The sequence below is a fragment of the Barbatula barbatula genome, assembly GCF_947034865.1.
Source record: "Barbatula barbatula genome assembly, chromosome: 18".
Taxonomy (NCBI): Eukaryota; Metazoa; Chordata; class Actinopteri; order Cypriniformes; family Nemacheilidae; genus Barbatula; species Barbatula barbatula.
In genome coordinates this window covers 4,605,334-4,628,477 of record NC_136781.1, presented here as the reverse complement: position 1 = coordinate 4,628,477, position 23,144 = coordinate 4,605,334, and the positions used below count along the sequence as shown (strand labels likewise).

General features: G+C 42.4%; 3 protein-coding genes across 3 annotated transcripts; all 3 read right to left on the bottom strand.

Moving 5' to 3' along the window:
• Nucleotides 1-15: 15 nt before the first annotated feature.
• Nucleotides 16-2,132, bottom strand: LOC306907898 (saxitoxin and tetrodotoxin-binding protein 2-like). Its single transcript, XM_079480390.1, has 6 exons — nt 1,966-2,132; nt 1,709-1,851; nt 1,543-1,607; nt 1,355-1,465; nt 897-1,001; nt 16-800 (listed from the first exon to the last, which is right to left on the bottom strand). Exons 1-6 carry the CDS (start codon nt 2,080-2,082, stop codon nt 748-750), a joined length of 594 nt encoding a protein of 197 aa, XP_079336516.1. The 5' UTR covers nt 2,083-2,132; the 3' UTR covers nt 16-747.
• Nucleotides 2,133-9,937: 7,805 nt separating this feature from the next.
• LOC306907664 (saxitoxin and tetrodotoxin-binding protein 2-like) lies at nt 9,938-12,631 on the bottom strand. Its single transcript, XM_079479944.1, has 6 exons — nt 12,465-12,631; nt 12,210-12,352; nt 12,043-12,107; nt 11,855-11,965; nt 11,412-11,516; nt 9,938-11,315 (listed from the first exon to the last, which is right to left on the bottom strand). The coding sequence occupies exons 1-6, from the start codon at nt 12,579-12,581 to the stop codon at nt 11,263-11,265; spliced, it is 594 nt and encodes a 197-aa protein (XP_079336070.1). The 5' UTR covers nt 12,582-12,631; the 3' UTR covers nt 9,938-11,262.
• A 3,123-nt stretch (nt 12,632-15,754) lies between these two features.
• Nucleotides 15,755-17,847, bottom strand: LOC306907428 (saxitoxin and tetrodotoxin-binding protein 2-like). Its single transcript, XM_079479490.1, has 6 exons — nt 17,680-17,847; nt 17,424-17,566; nt 17,258-17,322; nt 17,070-17,180; nt 16,625-16,729; nt 15,755-16,528 (listed from the first exon to the last, which is right to left on the bottom strand). Exons 1-6 carry the CDS (start codon nt 17,794-17,796, stop codon nt 16,476-16,478), a joined length of 594 nt encoding a protein of 197 aa, XP_079335616.1. The 5' UTR covers nt 17,797-17,847; the 3' UTR covers nt 15,755-16,475.
• Between the last annotated feature and the right edge of the window lie 5,297 nt (nt 17,848-23,144).

Sequence of the window (23,144 nt, the reverse complement as noted above, 5' to 3'; positions counted from 1 at the left end):
CAAACTGTGGATATTATACTTCAAAATCAAAGTCTTTAAATTTAGCACATCGGAAATCCACCCTACTTCACACATTTTATTATTTTCACTTTAAATAATGCTTGAATGGCATTCATATTTTAAACTTCATCTTTCAAACCAACTGCACAAATGCTTAAATACTTACAGGTACATTCAAAAAATGTATATGGTGAAAAAGGTCAATATTTTTTCTCAATATAGAAAGTGAAACCCATATATGATATATACTTTGGACAACACTGGACCAAAGTCCATTTTTCAGATAAAAGTAATTTTGCATTTCATTTGGAAATCAAGGTCCCAGAGTCTTGAAGAGTGCAAAATTCATGCAAAATGAGGCCCAACCAAATAATGAGTGATATGAACACTTTTCAGATGCCTTACATTTCTGTTTAAATAGAATTGTTTATTGATCCCATTTAATATTGTAATTGGAGACAGAATTTGGGCATCACTTTACTTCTTGGAATTGCGCTGGTTTACAGATAAAGGCTTTGAATATTTCCCTACATGTAATGAATCTATATAGTATATGACTTTCACTTTCTGAAATGATTAATAAAATATTGACCTTTTTCATAATATTCAAATTTGAGATGTACCTGTATATGTGGTGATGAGAGGCAAGTTTGAGATACGCAAATACTTCAAACAGCTTATGAAAACAAGACATTTGTTTAAATAATTTTATTTTCCATCATTTCTAAAAGATACCAGCATTTATCATCAACCCAATTTGTCCACATTCTCCTGGTCAGTCTTCTCCATATAACACAAGTCTGCAGAGAGTCAAAGAAAAACATGTAATTTACACTGCAGTTCAGTTTATATTTTGAACAATTTCTAAAGTGAATTAGTCTTTATTTTGGCCAAACCTGATACACCATCATACGAGTACTTGGGTTCTCTTCTGAAGCCAAGACACTGAGCTTGTTTCCAGTACAAGGCCAAATCGGTTTCATTTTGGTGACCTTTTCTCGCTGTAGCAACAAATGAGAAATATCATATGCACATGTTTTTCAACAACAGTCAATCACTATATATATTATTAACTTACTGGACAATGGCCCGATTTTACAGACATTGTTTAGCTAGAACCAGGACTAGACCCAAATTAAACTAAAAGATTTGTCACATTTATAAAAATGCATAAGACATTACTGGTGTGCATCTTGACAAAACAAGGGCACTGACATGTTTTAAAGGTTGTCAGGGCAAGTTATTAGTAAAGATTGTTCAAACATTCATTTTAGTCTACGCCATCCGTTAAGACTTATCTATGAATCTGACAAATCTAATGTAACGAACAGTCTACATGCCATAAGTAACTTACTGTACAAGTAGAGCAACTTCATGGTCTCATTTTCTACTGTGCCGTTCATGCTAATGGTGAGGCAGTTATGACACGACGGCAACAATCTTCCCACTTTTGATGTGTCTGTCTCTATGAACCAAAAACAGCATAAAATATATTAAAGCTCAGAACATCGGAGTCTTAAATTAAAAAGACTCTTAACTTACCATTAGCATAACCTGTACTGTCTTCAACAGTTATGTTAAGGGTCTTATAAGCACACCTTCCTCCTCTAACGGGGACGAATCATCAAATATTAGTAAATTCAAAACAATTGCCATATTGACTTAACCAGAACACACATGACAAGGAAAGTAACGTTTAAACTCTTACAGCATGGTCCCCTGACTGAGGGTCACAGTGTCTTCATGAGAACTGAGACCAAAAACTATCCAGGCGCTGGTCACTGTTTTCAGAATGCTTGTGTAGAAATGGTGATCAGCTATGCCCTCAAGGAAGATCCATTCCCCCATGATCTGGGTAAAAGAAAATACATCAATGCAATAACAGTCTGAAAATTGTGATATGGCTAACCAATAGACAAGTGTCCAATGGAATTTAAAATGTACAAAAAAAATTAGGTCACTTACACTTTTGTAGTCATTGTTCAGGTCGAGTGGTTTTGTGACCTCTTCACACTCTGACACCGTGGCCTGATTTCTACAGAAAAGGCACAGAAGAGCCGCTGAGACAAACCAGTTAGACATTGCAGCGTTTCTAAAAGACCAATTCAGATAATGTTGTCGTATTGCCAGTGCGGTACAGGTGCCTTATGTAGGCATGATGTTTTATTAACAAAGTTTGGGAGGAGCACGTGCACATAATTACGCAGCTGCCTGTCATTAGCAATCACAGCAGTACAGGCGGTGCTACGTTCCACAATTTTTACTCAACATTTAGTGATTCCATACTTTTTCCTCGACTTGATCTGTAAAAACATAAGCCATTAATTAAACATATATTAGTTATTTTGTTGAAGGCATGTTCAATGAAGTCAGAATGTAAAGCCATTTAACAAAAACCTTTTTGTGTCAATTTATGATTTGGTTTGCCCATCTGATTTTGTAACACCAATAATCTTTCTCTTGCTGTTGTGCTGGAACTGAAATGAGCAACTATTTTTCTTGCCTTTAGTGTAATATCCACTACTCCGGGTGTTTGTTCTATTGCCTTCTTCACAACCAGGTTTAGAGCATGTGCTATGCAGTTGTGTGCCGCAGATTCAGGATGCTGGCACATGCTGTCATGTTGGCTGCAGCATCAGTTATCAGACATCTAACTCCAAATATTACGCATACTACATTCTCTGCTTAATTAATTGCCGCCTATTTAATTATTTGCTAAAGTGAACTCGTGAACACATCTTTTCATCTGTTTGTCTGAAGTGATGCAATAGGGGGACCTGTTCCAGTAAACTGGAATTAAAATTGTGGACTTTGAGGAGCAAGAAATTCACAACGGCAACACTGGAAATACAACAATTTAATGCAAAAAAAGTTATATTTAAAGAAATTAATTCACCAGAAAACTTTGTGCAAAACACAAAAGTTATTTTGAAAAATGTTGGTAGCCAAACCACTCTGACCTCTATTGTATGCACACAAAAACAAACAATCAACTTTCCCTTCAAAAATATATCGATGCATCAAATATATTCAAGCAAGTCAAACTGATTATTTTTGGTTCCAATTCAGTGATCTGAAGAGTTTTTCTGTTTCGCAGACCGTCACCAATGAATTTATTTCACATTTAGGATAACACTATACCTCCTGACATTTGTAAGCATAATATTTTATAAAGACAATTTCCCATACAGGGATTAGACTGGTACTATATTGTGTTTTTTCATTGGTAGTCAATGGGGGCAAAATATGTCTGGTTATAAGCATTCTTCCAAATATCTTTCTCTGTGTTCATCAGAAGGAATTGGGCAGAATTTTCACATTTTGGGTGAAGTATCCCTTTAAGGAATATATGAAGAGACAGCCACACCTGGTGGTTTTCATAACTATGAACTTGAACCGAAACGCCAGGAAACGTACTCGGTTACTAACGTAACCTCAGTTCCCTGAGATACGGGAACGAGTACTGCGTAGCAGGACGCTATGGGGAAAACTCCTTTTTCTCCGATGACTGAAGCAATTCAATAGCGCAATGAAAACTGCACGGTGATTGGTTGGAAAAAAGTAAAACTTTAAACCAATCGTAGCGGAGCTGCCGGACCAATGGCGATGGCACCCGCCAAAATGGGCGGGGCTTATGGCTATATAAGCAGACACATCGCCATAGGGTCTTCAGGTTACTTCGACTGAAGCGACGACAATGCAGCTCGTAGCACGGCAAGGAACGCAGTAATCGTTCCCGTATCTCAGGGAACCGAGGTTACGTTAGTAACCGAGTATGTTCCCTATCGATACTTCACTCGTAATGCGTAGCAGGACGCTATGGGGAACCAGTATAATCACGCCGTGCTACAGATGGAACGAAAAACACAGATAGTCTCAGAGCCTTGGCTCGGAGACGGGGTAAAACAGGGAAACCCTGAAATGCGGAGAAGGCCAAGCTAGTAGGTGGCCTAGTCCTGTTATCGTCCCAAAGTTATTAAGCGCTGGCGTGGCTATAGAGCCAGGGCTCAGCGACCTAATTCAAGTAGAAAGGACCCGGGCCTGAAGGGCCGGAACATCCAGATTGTAAAATCTTGTAAAAGTGGACGGCGAAGCCCAGCAGGCCGCCGCACAGATATCTTTAATAGAGACACCGCTATACCATGCCCAGGAAGAGGCAATGCCTCTAGTGGAATGGGCTCTAACTTTCGTGGGACATTGAAGGCCCAAGGAAGAGTACGCCAGCGATATAGCCTCAACTATCCACTTTGATAGTCTATGTTTCGAGACCGAGGACCCTCTGGTGCGGTCACCGAAGCACACGAAGAGCTGTTCCGACCGTCTGAATAGGGCGGAGCGCTCAATGTATATTTTTAATGCTCTGACTGGGCAGAGCAGACTAAGCTCTGGGTCCCGCTCGGAGGAGGAGAGAGCAGAGAGCGTAATAACCTGTGCTCTGAACGGAGTAGAGAGCAACTTAGGTACATAGCCATGCCTTGGTTTGAGGACGACCCTGGCGTCGTTAGGCCCAAATTCAAGACAGGGTGGGCTCACAGAGAGAGCCTGTAGGTCACCCACACGCTTCACCGATGCTAAAGCGAGAAGCAGAGCGGTCTTGAGCGTTAATGAACGGAGGTCCGCAGATAGCAGAGGCTCAAAGGGAGGACCCTTTAGAGCCCTCAAGACCGTGGGCAGATCCCAAGTGGGAACTGTAATAGGGCAAGGGGGGTGTAGCCGCCTGGAGCCCTTCAAGAAACGAACGATAAGGTCGTTCTTGCCCACTCCTTTTCCTCCGATGTGGGTATGTGAGGCTGAAATAGCTGCCACATAGACTTTGAGCGTGGAAGGGGCACGGCCGTTATCCAACAACTCTTGTAAGAATGACAGTATCAGCGATATGTCAAAGGACACCGGGTCAGCGCCGCGTGGTGCACACCAGGAGGCGAAGATAGACCATTTGAGGGCATAGAGGCATCTAGTGGACGGGGCTCTAGCCTGGGATATGGTGTTCAGAACAATCTCGGGGAGGTCCGTAGGCTCCCGTCGAGAGGCCAAAGGTGCAGAGCCCACAGCTCTGGCTGGGGGTGCCATATCGTGTCCCCTGCCTGAGAGAGGAGGTCCCGCCTCAGGGGAATGGGCCACGGGGCTGCTACTAGCAGCTGGGAGAGATCTGCGACCCAAGGCTGGTTTGTCCACAGAGGGGCTACCAATAGCACTCGGTGCGCTTGATCCCTGATTCTCCTGATCGTCTGCTGCAAGAGCGCGATCGGGGGAAAAGCATAGAGGAGCCGGTTGGGCCAAGTGTGGGCCAAGGCGTCCTTGCCCTTCGAGAAGTACGTCGGGCAATGAGTCTTGTCTTCTGAGGCGAAAAGGTCGATTTCTGCCTTGCCGAAGATTTGCCAGATTTGCTGAACCGACATGGGGTGGAGCGTCCATTCGTCCGAAGGAACATTGCTCCGAGATAGCATATCTGCTCCCCGGTTCAGTTTGCCTGGAACATGAGTTGCCCTCAGTGAGCGCAGATTAGACTGGGCCCATTCCAAGAGGTGAAATACTAGGGAAAAAGGCGTCTTGAGGAGAGGCCTCCCTGGTAATTTATGTAAGATACCACCGTCATGCTGTCTGATCGGACTAAGACGTGACGATCCTTTAGCACCGATAGGAAGTAGCGGAGAGCCAACCATACTGCCTGCATTTCCAGGTAGTTGATATGGAGGCTTCTTTCCTGGTTCGACCAGAGGCCGAAGGCCGGATCGCCATCGCACAGAGCCCCCCAACCCGTGTTGGAGGCGTCTGTCGTGACCACTTTCCGGCTGGATGTGGAGCCCATGGGTATACCCTGCTCTAGCCAAAGGGGATCTTTCCACGAGGCTAGGGCGGTTACGCAGGCTTGGTTCACCAGAACACGCAGACGTCCAAGACGCCAAGCGTGTGGAGGAACTCTGGGCTTCAGCCAGTACTGGAGGGGGCGCATCCGGAGGATGCCCAGACTCAGCACCTGAGATGCAGAGGCCATAAGGCCCAGCATTTTCTGAAAAACCCTGAGGGGGCGTGAAACCCCGGGTGTGAATGAGGCCGCAAGCCGTCGAGTGACCAGAGCTCGTTCTGGCGATATTCTGGCGGTCATGGGTTTTGAGTCGAAGACTGTCCCCAGGAACGAAATACATTGGCTGGGTGACAGTGCACTCTTGGCAAGATTGATCCTGAGTCCCAGGCACTCCAGGTGGCTGAGGAGGAGGGATCTGTGGGACCTTAGCTCGTCCTCCGACTGGGCTAGGACAAGCCAGTCGTCGAGGTAATTCAGAATGCGGATTCCCTTCTGTCTGAGAGGGGAAAGAGCCGCATCCATGCACTTGGTGAAAGTGCGGGGAGCTAGAGAGAGTCCGAATGGAAGGACCATGTATTGATAAGCAATTGCCTCGTAGGCGAATCTCAAGAATCGCCTGTGACGGGGGGCTATCTGAATGTGGAAGTAAGCATCTTCCAGGTCCAGAGAGAAGAACCAGTCCTCTGGGCGTATTTGCGAGAGGATCTGCTTCATCGTGAGCATTCTGATGCACCGTTTCATAGGGCGCGATTCAGATGTCTGAGATCGAGGATGGGGCGTATGCCGCCGTCCTTCTTTTGCACGAGGAAGTACCGGCTGTAGAAGCCTGACTCGATTTGGTCTGGGGGAACCATTTCTATGGCTCCTTTTCCCAGTAAATTCCTCAACTCCGTGCGCAGAACGTGTGAATTTGAGTCCTGTACTCGGGTGGGGACGACCCCGCGGAAGCGCGGGGGTCGACGAGCAAACTGGAGTGAATATCCTCGGTATATTATATCCAGAACCCAATCTGACACACCGGGGATGGCTCTCCAGGCCTTGCCCCGGGTGGCAAGGGTTTGGGTGCAATGAGGAGGTAGGTCACCTTTTGGGGGCTTGGCTCCCAAGGACAATGGAAGAGGAAGTTCGCTCTTTTTTTGACAATGTTTGTGTTTTATTAAACATTTTGCAGAATGTGGTGTGGGCGTTAGAAAAGGCCCCGCACTTACAACTTTGCACATTGTCAACATTTTGCCGGCACCCGGAACTGAACGGGGTGACCAGGCGGACATGAGAGCAGTCTTTGAAGGAGGGCCAGCCGGAGCGGGCCCTGTAGCCTTCCTCTTCCTCGCATCGGTCTCAGGATGGGGCCTGAGGCGTAGGGTCCAGCGTGATCTTAGGCCGGGGACCTTGTCGTGGAGGATGCGGGTAGCGTTGTCCAGATCGGGAGCGTTGACGGCTGTCAGCTCGAGGAGCCTTCTGCGGAGCAGGGGTTCTCACCGGCTGTTGCGTCGGAGCTGGCTTAGGGTGGGTCGCCACCGGTCTGGATCCGGGTCTCTTTGGCAGAAAGTGTCTCATGGCCTGCGAAGACTTCTGCGCAGCCGTGAAGCGTTCTGCGAAACCCTCCACCGCCGGTCCGAAGAGGCTGGTAGTTGAAATAGGAGCGTCTAGGAAGGGGACCTTGTCTGCTTCCTTGATCTCCGTAAGCGTCAGCCACAGATGAAGCTCGAGCACTACTAAGCTGGCCATGGATCTCCCTATCGCCTGGGCCGTGGCCTTGGTGGCGCGTAGAGCAAGATCCGTTGCGCTCCGTAGCTCTCTGAAGAGCACAGGGTCAGGGTCGGACTCGTCCATTCCTTGGAGGAGCTTGGCCTGGTATACTTGGAGCACCGCCATGGAGTGTAGCGCTGAAGCCGCCTGGCCTGAGGACGAGTATGCGCGTCCAGCGAGGGCCGAGGTGGTACTGCACGGCTTGGAGGGATGAGATGCTTTTGCCTTCCATCCGATGGCGGTGGGCGGACACAGATGTGCAGCTTCTCATACCCTTTCTCCTCTGCGCCGTCCACGGAGGTGAGAGCAGAGGAGGAAGAAGGTCGAAGACGGGCCGAGTAGGGGGCGCGCCATGACTTTGTGAGTTCGCCGTGAACTTCCGGAAAGAACGGTGAAGTTCTTTGACGAGGGGCCTGACGGCGCCCCGGCAAGAACCATTCGTCCAGGCGGCTACGAGTGGGTTCCTCTGGGGGAGACCACTCTAGACCCAGTTCGTTGACTGCCTTCGTGAGGACTCGGAAGAGCTCGGAGTCCGCACTTGAGCCGTGTCCGCTGGGTTCTGGAGACGGCGAGGTCATCTAACGAGCCCGCTAGCTCCTCCCCGTCTGAAGCCGCTAACGACATGGTGTCGTCTTCCCCGAGTTCGTTTCCACCGAACGAGATCATGTCACAGGCGGCCGCCAGTGGACGCTGATCTGTCCGGGTGAAACAGACCGGGGAAAGCTTTCTCTCCGGGGAAGGCGAGGAACGGCGAGCCGGCGTGAGCTCGCGCTTCCCCGAGCGCTTAGTTCCTCTACCCCGCTGCTTCATTCGCACAGAGGCCTGTGCGGGCAGAGTCGGCGGGGATCGAGGGGTGGAGTCACTCTCTGAAAAGAAAGCTATCCGCGAGCGCAGAGAGGAGAGACTCATACTCTCGCAGTGAGAGCATTCCGTCTCTTTGAGCGCGTTCTCTGCGTGGGAGAGACCCAGGCATGAGACGCACTCGTCGTGCCCGTCAGCGGCGTGTAGGAAGACCCCACACGAGCGACAGGGACGACGCGGCATTGTAGCGCAGTGAAAACTGCACGTAATTACCGCAGGAAATTTGCTCAGAAATTTACTCTTTTAGCGTCGCCGGATAGCGGCAGGGAAAAGACCGTAGCTGAGTAGCGAACCGTTCGCTATCGAAGCCGTCAACAGAATCCACCGGAGGGGAAGTGCTGAACGAAGCCGCTGAGCGAAGACGCTGAGCAGGAGGTCGAATCCGCTGCAGGTGCTCTCTCGACGAAGAAGCAGTCAGTCTCAGGAAGCGAAGATTAGGTCGTCGCTGAAGGAGAAGAGATCTGAAGACCCTATGGCGATGTGTCTGCTTATATAGCCATAAGCCCCGTCCATTTTGGCGGGTGCCATCGCCATTGGTCCGGCAGCTTCGCTACGATTGGTTTAAAGTTTTACTTTTTTCCAACCAATCACCGTGCAGTTTTTACTGCGCTATTGAATTGCTTCAGTCATCGGAGAAAAAGGAGTTTTCCCCATAGCGTCCTGCTACGCAGCACGAGTGAAGTATCGATAGGGAACCGTAGGCCTACGTTTCTTTTGAGGTGTATACCGGCCAAAGTAAAGGCTAAACCTGTAGTCGTGTATTTCAGGTAAATAAGATGTGGCCCAGGAATGGGTTATTGTACTTGTTTTGGATATGTTGGGATGTATGTTGATGTTAACCTCCTGGCACAGGGTCATAAATTTTCCTTATCTTATAATATTCTCATTGGTAGGCTTATATTTATGATTCATAAATTGAGCTGTCGGGGCAATTTTTTTGGAAAATGTGATTTTAATCCAAGTAAAGATAAATTCATAAAATAACCTGCAATTTTACGTTTCAACCCAAGATTACGATATACAGCCAAAGTTTGAGATTGCAGCGTTAATTTTTTTTTAACGGTTAGATTAATATAAATTTAGTTTCTCTCTCTCATTCTTTCTTCAGGGCAGTGTATGTGGGGTGTGAGCAGAGTCTCTTCCTCTGCGAGCTGTTCTGGAGAGACACGCAGATCATGCCATCATCTTTATTAGTGGTCAGTAGTCCAACACCCTTTAACATCTAGTTTATGCTACTTTTATGTTTGTTATGTACTGTCCATGTCTGAACACTGCAGTGATCCCTACTGGACACTTTCTATTACTACAGTTTGTTTTATTTCTGCTCACTATGACTTTTTAACTGTCACTTTAACACAACAACTTTAGGAACTTGGCAATCAGTTTCTGATCAAAGCAAGACAACTTTAAAAGTTACAAAGTTGTATTTATGTACAGTGTCCTTTTAATAGGACATGTAAAACCTGGAATGGTCCGTTTATAAAACTGGGATTTCCAGATGTGGAAAAGTTATGAAAATTTAATACAAGTCTTAAAGGTCATTGACAAGTCATGGAATGTTGCATATTATGAGCACATTGTGTTCTAGTTATGCTCAGATTAAAACTATTTTGTCTGGTGGAAACAGATTTTTAATGACAGACAAAGTCATGAAAATACAGTGGTCAGATGGTTTGGGAAGTTTGAGGATAGGTCAATCCTGCAGGATTTTCCTCTGGTTTTGTATACTACCAAATGACCCAATTTTAATGATTAACAGTTAAGTGCGTCTGTCTTTATTGTGATTATCTTAAACCAAGACTAGGCTTTAGTTTAATTGGGATATTTAAGTGATTTTAACAGACACGACTTCCTAAAAACATTACATGTGTGCATTTTGACAATTATGTATTTTAAGATTTGTCCGTACAAGTTGTTTTTCATATGGACAGCTCTCACATTTATTTTAGCATATGTAAGAAACTTAAATCACAATCAGCAAGCAAATTATTATTAAAAGAAAATCTGCCTAAGAATAAAATAGAAGAGAGTAAAGTTGAATCATACAAAGCACACTGTCGTCTTTTGTATTGCAATGCATAACATCATCTGCTGCCAAACTGTGGATATGATACTTCAAAATCAAAAGGCTTCAAATTTAGCAAATCGGAAATACACCCTACTTAACATATTTTATTATTTTCACTTTAAATAATACTTGAATGGCATTCATATTTTAAACTTCATATTACAAACCAACTGCACAAACGCTTTTATACTTACAGGTACATCTAAAAAAAATGTATATGGTGAAAAAGGTCAATATTTATTGTCTCAATACAGAAAGTGAAACCCATATATGATATATACTTTGGAAAACACTGGACCAAAGTCCATTTTTCAGATGAAAGAAAATTTGGAATTTCATTTGGAAATCAAGGTCCCAGAGTCTTGAAGAGTGCAAAATTCATGCAAAATGAGGCCCAACCAAATAATGAGTGATATGAACACTTTTCAGAAGCCTTACATTTCTGTTTAAAATAGAAATGTTTATTGATCCCATGTAATATTGTAATTTGAGACAGAATTTGGGATTCACTTTACTTGGAATTGCGCTGGTTTACAGATAAAGGCTTTGAATATTTCCCTACATGTAATGAATCTATATAGTAGATGGCCTTCACTTTCTGAAATGATTAATAAAATATTGACCTTTATCACAATATTCAAATTTGAGATGTACCTGTATATGTGGTGATGAGAGGCAAGTTTGAGATACTCGAATACTTCAAACAGCTTATGAAAACATGACATTTTTTATAATAATTTTATTTTCCATCATTTCTAAAAGATACCAGCATTTATCATCAACCCAATTTGTCCACATTCTCCTGGTCAGTCTTCTCCATATAACACAAGTCTGCAGAGAGTCAAAGAAAAACATGTAATTTACACTGCAATTCAGTTTATATTTTGAACAATTTCTAAAGTGAATTAGTCTTTATTTTGGCCAAACCTGATACACCATCATACGAGTACTTGGGTTCTCTTCTGAAGCCAAGACACTGAGCTTGTTTCCAGTACAAGGCCAAATCGGTTTCATTTTGGTGACCTTTTCTCGCTGTAGCAACAAATGAGAAAGTCAATAGACAACAGTCAATCACTGTATATAATATTACTTAATGGACAATGGCCCGATTTTACAGACATGGTTTAGCTATAACCAGGACTAGACCCAAATTAAACTAAAAGATTTGTCACATTTATAAAAATGCATAAGACATTACTGGCGTGCATCTTGACAAAACAAGGGCACTGACATGTTTTAAAGGTTGTCAGGGCAAGTTATTAGTAAAGATAGACTAAAATGAATGTTTGTACTACGCCAACCGTTAAGACTCATCTATGAATCTGAAAGATCTGATGTAATGAACGGTCTACATGCCATAAGTAACTTACTGTACAAGTAGAGCAACTTCATGGTCTCATTTTTTACTGTGCCGTTCATGCTAATGGTGAGGCAGTTATGACACGACGGCAACAATCTTCCCACTTTTGATGTGTCTGTCTCTATGAACCAACATCAGCATAAAATATATTAAAGCTCAGAACATCGGAGTCTTAAATTAAAAAGACTCTTAACTTACCATTAGCATAACCTGTACTGTCTTCAACAGTTATGTTAAGGGTCTTATAAGCACACCTTCCTCCTCTAACGGGGACGAATCATCAAATATTAGTAAATACAAAACAATTGCCATATTGACTTAACCAGAAAACACATGACAAGGAACGTAACGTTTTAAACGCTTACAGCATGGTCCCCTGATTGAGGGTCACAGTGTCTTCATGAGAACTGAGGCCAAAAACTATCCAGGCGCTGGTCACTGTTTTCAGAATGCTTGTGTAGAAATGGTGATCAGCTATGCCCTCAAGGAAGATCCATTCCCCCATGATCTGGGTAAAAGAAAATACATCAATGCAATAACAGTCTGAAAATTGTGATATGGCTAACCAATAGACAAGTGTCCAATGGAATTTAAAGTGTACAAAACATTAGGTCACTTACACTTTTGTAGTCATCGTTCAGGTCGAGTGGTTTTGTGACCTCTTCACACTCCGACACCGTGGCGTGACTTCTACAGAAAAGGCACAGAAGCGCCGCTGAGACAAACCAGTTAGACATTGCAGCGTTTCTAAAAGACCAATTCAGATAATGTTGTCGTATTGCCAGTGCGGTACAGGTGCCTTATGTAGGCATGATGTTTTATTAACAAAGTTTGGGAGGAGCACGTGCACATAATTACGCAGCTGCCTGTCATTAGCAATCACAGCAGTACAGGCGGTCCTACGTTCCACAATTTTTACTCAACATTTAGTGATTCTATACTTTTTCCTTGACTTGATCTGTAAAAACATAAACCATTGATTAAACATATATGAGTTATTTTGTTGAAGGCATGTTCAATGAAGTCAGAATGTAAAGCAATTTAACAGAAACCTTTTTGTGTCACATCTGTGATTTTTCTGTTTGCTATAAAGTAAAAAACCTTGATGAACATCATCTAAAAGTGTGTTGATTCCATAATTTGCCCAATTGCAAAGCTGTCTCATTTTGAACCTGTGAGATCTTTGAGGTCATTGCATGCCTCAGCATTTGTATTAGTGGAATAACCTTTAACCCTGACACTCTCTTCTCCTCTGACAATTCAGTGGAAGCCTCATTGAAGTAAGTAAGTGAGTAAATTTCACTACAAATGTAATATAAATTGAATACAGTTCTTGAAAGTCATTGACAAGTCATGGAATTTGCATTTTATGAGCACATTGTGTTCTAGTTATGCTCAGATTAAAACTATTTTGTCTGGTCGAAACAGATTTTTAATGACAGACAAAGTCATGAAAATACAGTGGTCAGATGGTTTGGGAAGTTTGAGGATAGGTCAATCCTGTAGGATTTTCCTCTGGTTTTGTATACTACCAAATGACCCAATTTTAATGATTAACAGTTAAGTGCGTCTGTCTTTATTGTGCCAAATAAAGTGGCAATAACACATGTAAATATTACATTTTAATGTTTGTGAGATTTTTATTGTGTTATACGTTGAGATCAAAAGATCTCTTGCACAAATGTGATTTAATTCATAACGGGGTGGATTATCTTAAAACAAGACTAGGCTTTAGTTTAATTGGGATATTTAAGTGATTTTAACAGACACGACTTCCTAAAAACATTACATGTGTGCATTATGAGACAAGACAATTATGTATATTAAAATTTGTCCGTACAAGTTGTTTTCCATATGGACAGCTCTTACATTTATTTTAGTATATGTAAGAAGTAGTTTTCTTCGTAAAGAAAACTACTGCCATCAGCAGCCAGTTCTCTACCTGTCGAACCCGCCCACATCCCTGACACGTGTGTGCTCCCCACCTTTTCTCCTCTGTCTGAAGCTGATGTCTCCAAGGTCATTGGCTCCAACCACCCTACCACCTGCCCACTTGATCCCATCCCGACCCATCTCCTCCAGGCCATCTCTCCAATGGTTGTGCCTGCTCTGACCCACATCATCAACTCTTTGCTCACCACTGGGACATTTCCCACAGCGTTCAAAGAGGCCCGCATCACACCGCTTCTAAAGAAACCCACCATGGACCCTACACTGCTAGGAAACTACAGGCCTGTCTCCCTTCTTCCCTTCATCGCCAAAGCCCTGGAGCGAGTTGTGTTCAGCCAGCTCTCCTCCATTCTCATGCAAAACAACCTCCTAGACAGCAATCAGTCTGGGTTCAAAACCGGTCATTCCACAGAGACTGCACTGCTCTCAGTCATCGAAGCCCTGAGACTGGCAAAAGCATCATCCATGTCATCTGTGCTCATCCTACTGGATCTGTCTGCTGCCTTTGACACTGTCAATCATCACATCCTCATGGCTTCTTTCAGTGCTATGGGTGTCTCTGGAATGGCGTTGCAATGGTTTGCATCCTACCTCTCGGGTAGGTCATTCAGAGTATCCTGGAGAGATGAGGTCTCCGCGTCCCAACAGCTCAACACGGGGGTGCCACAGGGCTCAGTGCTTGGACCGCTACTGTTCTCCATTTACATGACATCCCTCGGCTCGGTCATTCAGAAGCATGGCTTCTCCTATCACTGCTATGCCGACAACACACAACTCTACTTGTCATTTGAATCGGACGATCCGACGGTCGCTGCTCGCATCGCGGCATGCCTGAGTGACATCTCGCTTTGCATGAAGGATCATCACCTGCAGCTAAACCTTGCAAAAACGGAACTGCTTGTGATCCCAGCCAACCCAAAGATTCACCACAACCTTGCCATTCAACTAGGTTCATCAACGATTACACCGTCCAGCACAGCCAGAAACCTGGGAGTGGTTATCGATGATCGGCTTAACCTCACAAGTCATGTTGCCAGCACCACCCGGTCCTGTAGATTCATTCTCTACAACATTAGGAAAATTAGACCTTTCCTATCGGAGCACTCTACGCAAGTCCTAGGCCAGGCTCTTGTCCTGTCCAAACTGGATTATTGCAATGCGCTTCTGGCTGGACTTCCTGCTTGCACAAGCAAACCTCTCCAGATGATCCAGAATGCGGCGGCAAGAGTGGTCTTCAATGAACCGAAGAGAGCGCATGTAACCCCGCTCTTCATCAGGTTACACTGGCTCCTTGTTGCCGCCCGCATAAAGTTCAAAGCTATGCTCCTGGCCTACAAGACCACCACCGGGTCCGCACCATCGTATCTCCACTCGCTAATGCAGATCTATGTTCCTGCCAGATCACTGCGGTCTGCAAAGGAACAACTACTAGTGGTACCATCCCAAAAAGGAAAAAAGTCACTCTCCCATACCTTCTCTGGATCTGTTCCACATTGGTGGAATGATCTACACGCTGCTACAAGATCAGCAGACTCGGTTGCCATCTTTAAAAAACGCCTAAAAACGCATCTCTTCCGTCAACACGTCATTGATTAATTTTTCCTAATTCTCTTCCCTTTCCTTTATAAAAGAAAAGGTACTAACCTCACTATTCTTAGCTTTTTATACTGTGCTAGGCTTTAATGGACTAGTTTGATGCACTTATGTATTTTGTGGCCTATGTTGTTATAATTGCTTCCAATGTTTCCTCATCTGTAAGTCGCTTTGGATAAAAGCGTCTGCTAAATGACTAAATGTAAGAAACTTAAATCACAATCAGCAAGCAAATTATTATTAAGAGAAAATCTGCCTAAGAATAAAATAGAAGAGAGTAAAGTTGAATCATACGAAGCACACTGTTGTCTTTTGTATAGCAATGCATAACATCATCTGCTGCTAAACTGTGGATATGATACTTCAAAATCAAAAGTCTTCAAATTTAGCACATCGGAAATACACCCTACTTAACATAGATTTTATTTTCACTTTTATGATTGAATGGCATTCAGATTTTAAACTTTTCATCTTTCAAACCAACTGCATAAATGCTTATATACTTACAGGTACATCTAAAAAAATGTACATGGTGAAAAAGGTCAATATTTTTTGTCTCAAAACAGAAAGTGAAACCCATATATGATATATACTTTGGAAAACACTGGACCAAAGTCCTTTTTTCAGATGAAAGTAATTTTGCATTTCATTTGGAAATCAAGGTCCCAGAGTCTTGAAGAGTGCAAAATTCATGCAAAATGAGGCCCAACCAAATAATGAGTGATATGAACACTTTTCAGAAGCCTTACATTTCTGTTTAAAGTAGAATTGTTTCTTGATCCCATGTAATATTGTAATTTGAGACACAGAATTTGGGGTTCACTTTACTTCTTGGAATTGCGCTGGTTTACAGATAAAGGCTTCGAATATTTCCCTACATGTAATGAATCTCTATAGTATATGACTTTCACTTTCTGAAATGATTAATAAAATATTGACCTTTTTCATATTCAAATTTGAGATGTACCTGTATATGTGGTGATGAGGCAAGATGAGATACTCAAATACTTCAAACAGCTTATGAAAACAAGACATTTGTTTTAATAATTTTATTTTCCATCATTTCTAAAAGATACCAGCATTTATCATCAACCCAATTTGTCCACATTCTCCTGGTCGGTCTTCTCCATATAACACAAGTCTGCAGAGAGTCAAAGAAAAACATGTAATTTACACTGCAATTCAGTTTATATTTTGAACAATTTCTAAAGTGAATTAGTCTTTATTTTGGCCAAACCTGATACACCATCATACGAGTACTTGGGTTCTCTTCTGAAGCCAAGACACTGAGCTTGTTTCCAGTACAAGGCCAAATCGGTTTCATTTTGGTGACCTTTTCTCGCTGTAGCACCAAATGAGAAATAGTCAATAGACAACAGTCAATCACTGTATATAATATTAACTTACTGGACAATGGCCCGATTTTACAGACATGGTTTAGCTAGAACCAGGACTAGACACAAATTAAACTAAAAGATTTGTCACATTTAAAAAAAATGCATAAGACATTACTGGTGTGCATCTTGACAAAAAGGGCACTGACATGTTTTAAAGGTTGTCAGGGCTAGTTATTAGTAAAGATAGACTAAAATGAATGTTTGAACTACGCCAACCGTTAAGACTTATCTATGAATCTGAAAGATCTGATGTAATGAACGGTCTACATGCCATAAGTAACTTACTGTACAAGTAGAGCAACTTCATGGTCTCATTTTTTATTGTGCCGTTCATGCTAATGGTGAGGCAGTTATGACACGACGGCAACAATCTTCCCACTTTTGATGTGTCTGTCTCTATGAACCAACATCAGCATAAAATATATTAAAGCTCAGAACATCGGAGTCTTAAATTAAAAAGACTCTTAACTTACCATTAGCATAACCTGTACTGTCCTCAACAGTTATGTTAAGGGTCTTATAAGCACACCTTCCTCCTCTAACGGGGACGAATCATCAAATATTAGTAAATACAAAACAATTGCCATATTGACTTAACCAGAACACACATGACAAGGAACGTAACGTTTAAACTCTTACAGCATGGTCCCCTGACTGAGGGTCACAGTGTCTTCATGAGAACTGAGACCAAAAACTATCCAGGCGCTGGTCACGGTTTTCAGAATGCTTGTGTAGAAATGGTGATCAGCTATGCCCTCAAGGAAGATCCATTCCCCCATGATCTGGGTAAAAGAAAATACAGCAATGCAATAACAGTCTGAAAATTGTGATATGGCTAACCAATAGACAAGTGTCCAATGGAATTTAAAATGTACAAAAAACATAGGTCACTTACACTTTTGTAGTCATCGTTCAGGTCGAGTGGTTTTGTGACCTCTTCACACTCCGACACCGTGGCCTGATTTCTACAGAAAAGGCACAGAAGAGCCGCTGAGACAAACCAGTTAGACATTGCAGCGTTTCTAAAAGACCAATTCAGATAATGTTGTCGTATTGCCAGTGCGGTACAGGTGCCTTATGTAGGCATGATGTTTTATTAACAAAGTTTGGGAGGAGCACGTGCACATAATTACGCAGCTGCCTGTCATTAGCAATCACAGCAGTACAGGCGGTGCTACGTTCCACAATTTTTACTCAACATTTAGTGATTCTATACTTTTTCCTCGACTTGATCTGTAAAAACATAAGCCATTAATTAAACATATATTAGTTATTTTGTTGAAGGCATGTTCAATGAAGTCAGAATGTAAAGCAATTTAACAAAAACCTTTTTGTGTCAATTTATGATTTGGTTTGCCCATCTGATTTTGTAACACCAATAATCTTTCTCTTGCTGTTGTGCTGGAACTGAAATGAGCAACTATTTTTCTTGCCTTTAGTGTAATATCCACTACTCCGGGTGTTTGTTCTATTGCCTTCTTCACAACCAGGTTTAGAGCATGTGCTATGCAGTTGTGTGCCGCAGATTCAGGATGCTGGCACATGCTGTCATGTTGGCAGCAGCATCAGTTATCAGACATCTAACTCCAAATATTACACATACTACATTCTCTGCTTAATTAATTGCCGCCTATTTAATTATTTGCTAAAGTGAACTTGTAAAAACATCTTTTCATCTTTTTTTCTGAAGTGATGCAATAGGGGGACCTGTTCCAGTAAACTGGAATTAAAATTGTGGACTTTGAGGAGCAAGAAATTCACAACGGCAACACTGGAAATATAACAATTTAATGCAAAAAAAGTTATATTTAAAGAAATTAATTCACCAGAAAACTTTGTGCAAAACACAAAAGTTATTTTGAAAAATGTTGGTAGCCAAACCCCTCTGACCTCTATTGTATGCACACAAAAACAAACAATCAACTTTCCCTTCAAAAAGATATCGATGCATCAAATATATTCAAGCAAGTCAAACTGATTATTTTTTATTCCGATTCAGTGTTCTGAAGAGTTTTTCTGTTTCGCAGACCGTCACCAATGAATTAATTTCACATTTAGGATAACACTATACCTCCTGACATTTGTAAGCATAATATTTTATAAAGACAATTTCCCATACAGGGATTAGACTGGTACTATATTGTGTTTTTTCATTGGTAATCAATGGGGGCAAAATATGTCTGGTTATAAGCATTCTTCCAAAAATCTTTCTCTGTGTTCATCAGAAGGAATTGGCAGAATTTTCACATTTTGGGTGAAGTATCCCTTTAAGGAATATATGAAGAGACAGCCACACCTGGTGGTTTTCATAACTATGAACTTGAACCGAAACGCCAGGAAACCGTAGGCCTACGTTTCTTTTGAGATGTATACGGGCCAAAGTAAAGGCTAAACCTGTAGTCTTGTATTCCAGGTAAATAAGATGTGGCCCAGGAATGGGTTATTGTACTTGTTTTGGATATTTTGGGATGTATGTTGATGTTAACCTCCTGGCACAGGGTTATAAATGTTCCTTAACTTATAATATTCTCATTGGTAGGCTTATATTTATGATTCATAAATTGAGCTGTCGGGGCAAATATTTTGTAAAATGTGATTTTAATCCAAGTAAAGATAAATTCATAAAATAACCTGCAATTTTACGTTTCAACCCAAGATTACGATATACAGCCAAAGTTTGAGATTGCAGCGTTAAAATTTTTAACGGTTAGATTAATATAAATTTAGTTTCTCTCTCTCATTCTTTCTTCAGGGCAGAGTATGTGGGGTGTGAGCAGAGTCTCTTCCTCTGCGAGCTGTTCTGGAGAGACACGCAGATCATGCCATCATCTTTATTAGTGGTCAGTAGCCCAACACCCTTTAACATCTAGTTTATGCTACTTTTATGTTTGTTATGTAAATCAGATCGGACGATCGGACCGAGATAAACATCATCACTGGGACTGTCCATGTCTGAACACTGCAGTGATCCCTACTGGACACTTTCTATTACTACTGTTTGTTTTATTTCTGCTCACTATGACTTTTTAACTGTCACTTTAACACAACAACTTTAGGAACTTGGCACTCGGGTTTCTGATCAAAGCAAGACAACTTTAAAAGTTACAAAGTTGTATTTATGTACAGTGTCCTTTTAATAGGACATGTAAAACCTTGAATGGTCCGTTTATAAAACTGGGATTTCCAGATGTGGAAAAATTATGAAAATTTAATACAATTCTTAAAGGTCATTGACAAGTCATGGAATGTTGCATATTATGAGCACATTGTGTTCTAGTTATGCTCAGATTAAAACTATTTTGTCTGGTGGAAACAGATTTTTAATGACAGACAAAGTCATGAAAATACAGTGGTCAGATGGTTTGGGAAGTTTGAGGATAGGTCAATCCTGCAGGATTTTCCTCTGGTTTTGTATACTACCAAATGACCCAATTCTAATGATTAACAGTTAAGTGCGTCTGTCTTTATTGTGCCAAATAAAGTGGCAATAACACATGTACATAATATTACATTTTAATATTTGTGAGATTTTTATTGTGTTATACGTTGAGATCAAAAGATCTCTTGCACAAATGTGATTTAATTCATAACGGGGTGGATTATCTTAAACCAAGACTAGGCTTTAGTTTAATGGGATATTTAAATGATTTTAACAGACACGACTTCCTAAAAACATTACATGTGTGCATTTTGAGACAAGACAATTATGTATTTTAAGATTTGTCCGTACATGTTGTTTTCCATATGGACAGCTCTTACATTTATTTTAGTATATGTAAGAAGTAGTTTTCTTCGTAAAGAAAACTACTGCCATCAGCAGCCAGTTCTCTACGCCACCACCTGTCGAACCCGCCCACATCCCTAACACGTGTGTGCTCCCCACCTTTTCTCCTCTGTCTGAAGCTGATGTCTCCAAGGTCATTGGCTCCAACCACCCTACCAACTGCCCACTGGATCCCATCCCCACCCATCTCCTCCAGGCCATCTCTCCAATGGTTGTGCCTGCTCTGACCCACATCATCAACTCTTTGCTCACCACTGGGACATTTCCCACAGCGTTCAAAGAGGCCCGCATCACACCGCTTCTAAAGAAACCCACCCTGGACCCTACACTGCTAGGAAACTACAGGCCTGTCTCCCTTCTTCCCTTCATCGCCAAAGCCCTGGAGCGAGTTGTGTTCAACCAGCTCTCCTCCTTTCTCATGCAAAACAACCTCCTAGACAGCAATCAGTCTGGGTTCAAGACCGGTCATTCCACAGAGACTGCACTGCTCTCAGTCATCGAAGCCCTGAGACTGGCAAAAGCATCATCCATGTCATCTGTGCTCATCCTACTGGATCTGTCTGCTGCCTTTGACACTGTCAATCATCACATCCTCTTGGCTTCTCTCAGTGCTATGGGTGTCTCTGGAATGGCGTTGCAATGGTTTGCATCCTACCTCTCGAGTAGGTCATTCAGAGTATCCTGGAGAGATGAGGTCTCCGCGTCCCAACAGCTCAACACGGGGGTGCCACAGGGCTCAGTGCTTGGACCGCTACTCTTCTCCATTTACATGACATCCCTCGGCTCGGTCATTCAGAAGCATGGCTTCTCCTATCACTGCTATGCCGACGACACACAACTCTACTTGTCATTTCAATCGGACGATCCGACGGTCGCTGCTCGCGGCATGCCTGAGTGACATCTCGCTTTGGATGAAGGATCATCACCTGCAGCTAAACCTTGCAAAAACGGAACTGCTTGTGATCCCAGCCAACCCAAAGATTCACCACAACATTGCCATTCAACTAGGTTCATCAACGATTACACCGTCCATCACAGCCAGAAACCTGGGAGTGGTAATCGATGATCGGCTTAACCTCACAAGTCATGTTGCCAGCACCACCCGGTCCTGTAGATTCATCCTCTACAACATTAGGAAAATTAGACCTTTCCTATCGGAGCACTCTACGCAAGTCCTAGGCCAGGCTCTTGTCCTGTCCAAACTGGATTATTGCAATGCGCTTCTGGCTGGACCTGCTTGCACAATCAAACCTCTCCAGATGATCCAGAATGCGGCGGCAAGAGTGGTCTTCAATGAACCGAAGAGAGCGCATGTAACTCCGCTCTTCTTCAGGTTACACTGGCTCCCTGTTGCCGCCCGCATAAAGTTCAAAGCTATGCTCCTGGCCTACAAGACCACCACCGGGTCCGCACCATCGTATCTCCACTCGCTAATGCAGATCTATGTTCCTGCCAGATCACTGCGGTCTGCAAAGGAACAACGACTAGTGGTACCATCCCAAAAAGGAAAAAAGTCACTCTCCCATACCTTCTCTGGATCTGTTCCACATTGGTGGAATGATCTACACGCTGCTACAAGATCAGCAGACTCGGTTGCCATCTTTAAAAAACGCCTAAAAACGCATCTCTTCCGTCAACACGTCGCTGATTGATTTTTCCTAATTATCTTCCCTTTCCTTCTTTATAAAAAAAAAGAAAAGGTACTAACCTCACTATTCTTAGCTTTTTATACTGTGCTAGGCTTTAATGGACTAGTTTGATGCACTTATGTATTTTGTGGCCTATGTTGTTATAATTGCTTCCAATGTTTCCTCATCTGTAAGTCGCTTTGGATAAAAGCATCTGCTAAATGACTAAATGTAAATGTAAGAAACTTAAATCACAATCAGCAAGCAAATTATTATTAAAAGAAAATCTGCCTAAGAATAAAATAGAAGAGAGTAAAGTTGAATCATACAAAGCACACTGTCGTCTTTTGTATTGCAATGCATAACATCATCTGCTGCTAAACTGTGGATATGATACTTCAAAATCAAGTCTTCAAATTTAGCACATCGGAAATCCACCCTACTTAACATAGATTTTATTTTCACTTCAAATAATGCTTGAATGGCATTCAGATTTTAAACTTTTCATCTTCATATTTCAAACCAACTGCACAAATGCTTATATACTTACAGGTACATCTAAAAAAATGTACATGGTGAAAAAGGTCAATATTTTTTGTCTCAAAACAGAAAGTGAAACCCATATATGATATATACTTTGGAAAACACTGGACCAAAGTCCTTTTTTCAGATGAAAGTAATTTTGCATTTCATTTGGAAATCAAGGTCCCAGAGTCTTGAAGAGTGCAAAATGAGGCCCAACCAAATAATGAGGGATATGAACACTTTTCAGAAGCCTTACATTTCTGTTTAAAATAGAATTGTTTCTTGATCCCATGTAATATTGTAATTTGAGACACAAAATTTGGTGTTCACTTTACTTCTTGGAATTGCGCTTGTTTACAGATAAAGGCTTCGAATATTTCCCTACATGTAATGAATCTATATAGTATATGATTTTCACTTTCT

Excerpts from the sequence above, each read along its gene's own strand:
- LOC306907428 (XM_079479490.1), bottom strand. The coding sequence starts at position 17,796 with ATGTCTAACTGGTTTGTCTCAGCGGCTCTTCTGTGCCTTTTCTGTAGA. Across the intron at positions 17,567-17,679 it reads TGAACGATGACTACAAAAGT|ATCATGGGGGAATGGATCTT; the intron begins GTAAGTGACCTA and ends TCTTTTACCCAG. Across the intron at positions 16,730-17,069 it reads GAAGTTGCTCTACTTGTACA|CGAGAAAAGGTCACCAAAAT; the intron begins GTAAGTTACTTA and ends TTGGTGCTACAG.
- LOC306907898 (XM_079480390.1), bottom strand. The coding sequence starts at position 2,082 with ATGTCTAACTGGTTTGTCTCAGCGGCTCTTCTGTGCCTTTTCTGTAGA. Across the intron at positions 1,002-1,354 it reads GAAGTTGCTCTACTTGTACA|CGAGAAAAGGTCACCAAAAT; the intron begins GTAAGTTACTTA and ends TTGTTGCTACAG. Across the intron at positions 801-896 it reads CTCGTATGATGGTGTATCAG|ACTTGTGTTATATGGAGAAG; the intron begins GTTTGGCCAAAA and ends GACTCTCTGCAG.
- LOC306907664 (XM_079479944.1), bottom strand. The coding sequence starts at position 12,581 with ATGTCTAACTGGTTTGTCTCAGCGGCGCTTCTGTGCCTTTTCTGTAGA. Across the intron at positions 12,108-12,209 it reads CTCAATCAGGGGACCATGCT|AGGAGGAAGGTGTGCTTATA; the intron begins GTAAGCGTTTAA and ends CGTCCCCGTTAG. Across the intron at positions 11,517-11,854 it reads GAAGTTGCTCTACTTGTACA|CGAGAAAAGGTCACCAAAAT; the intron begins GTAAGTTACTTA and ends TTGTTGCTACAG.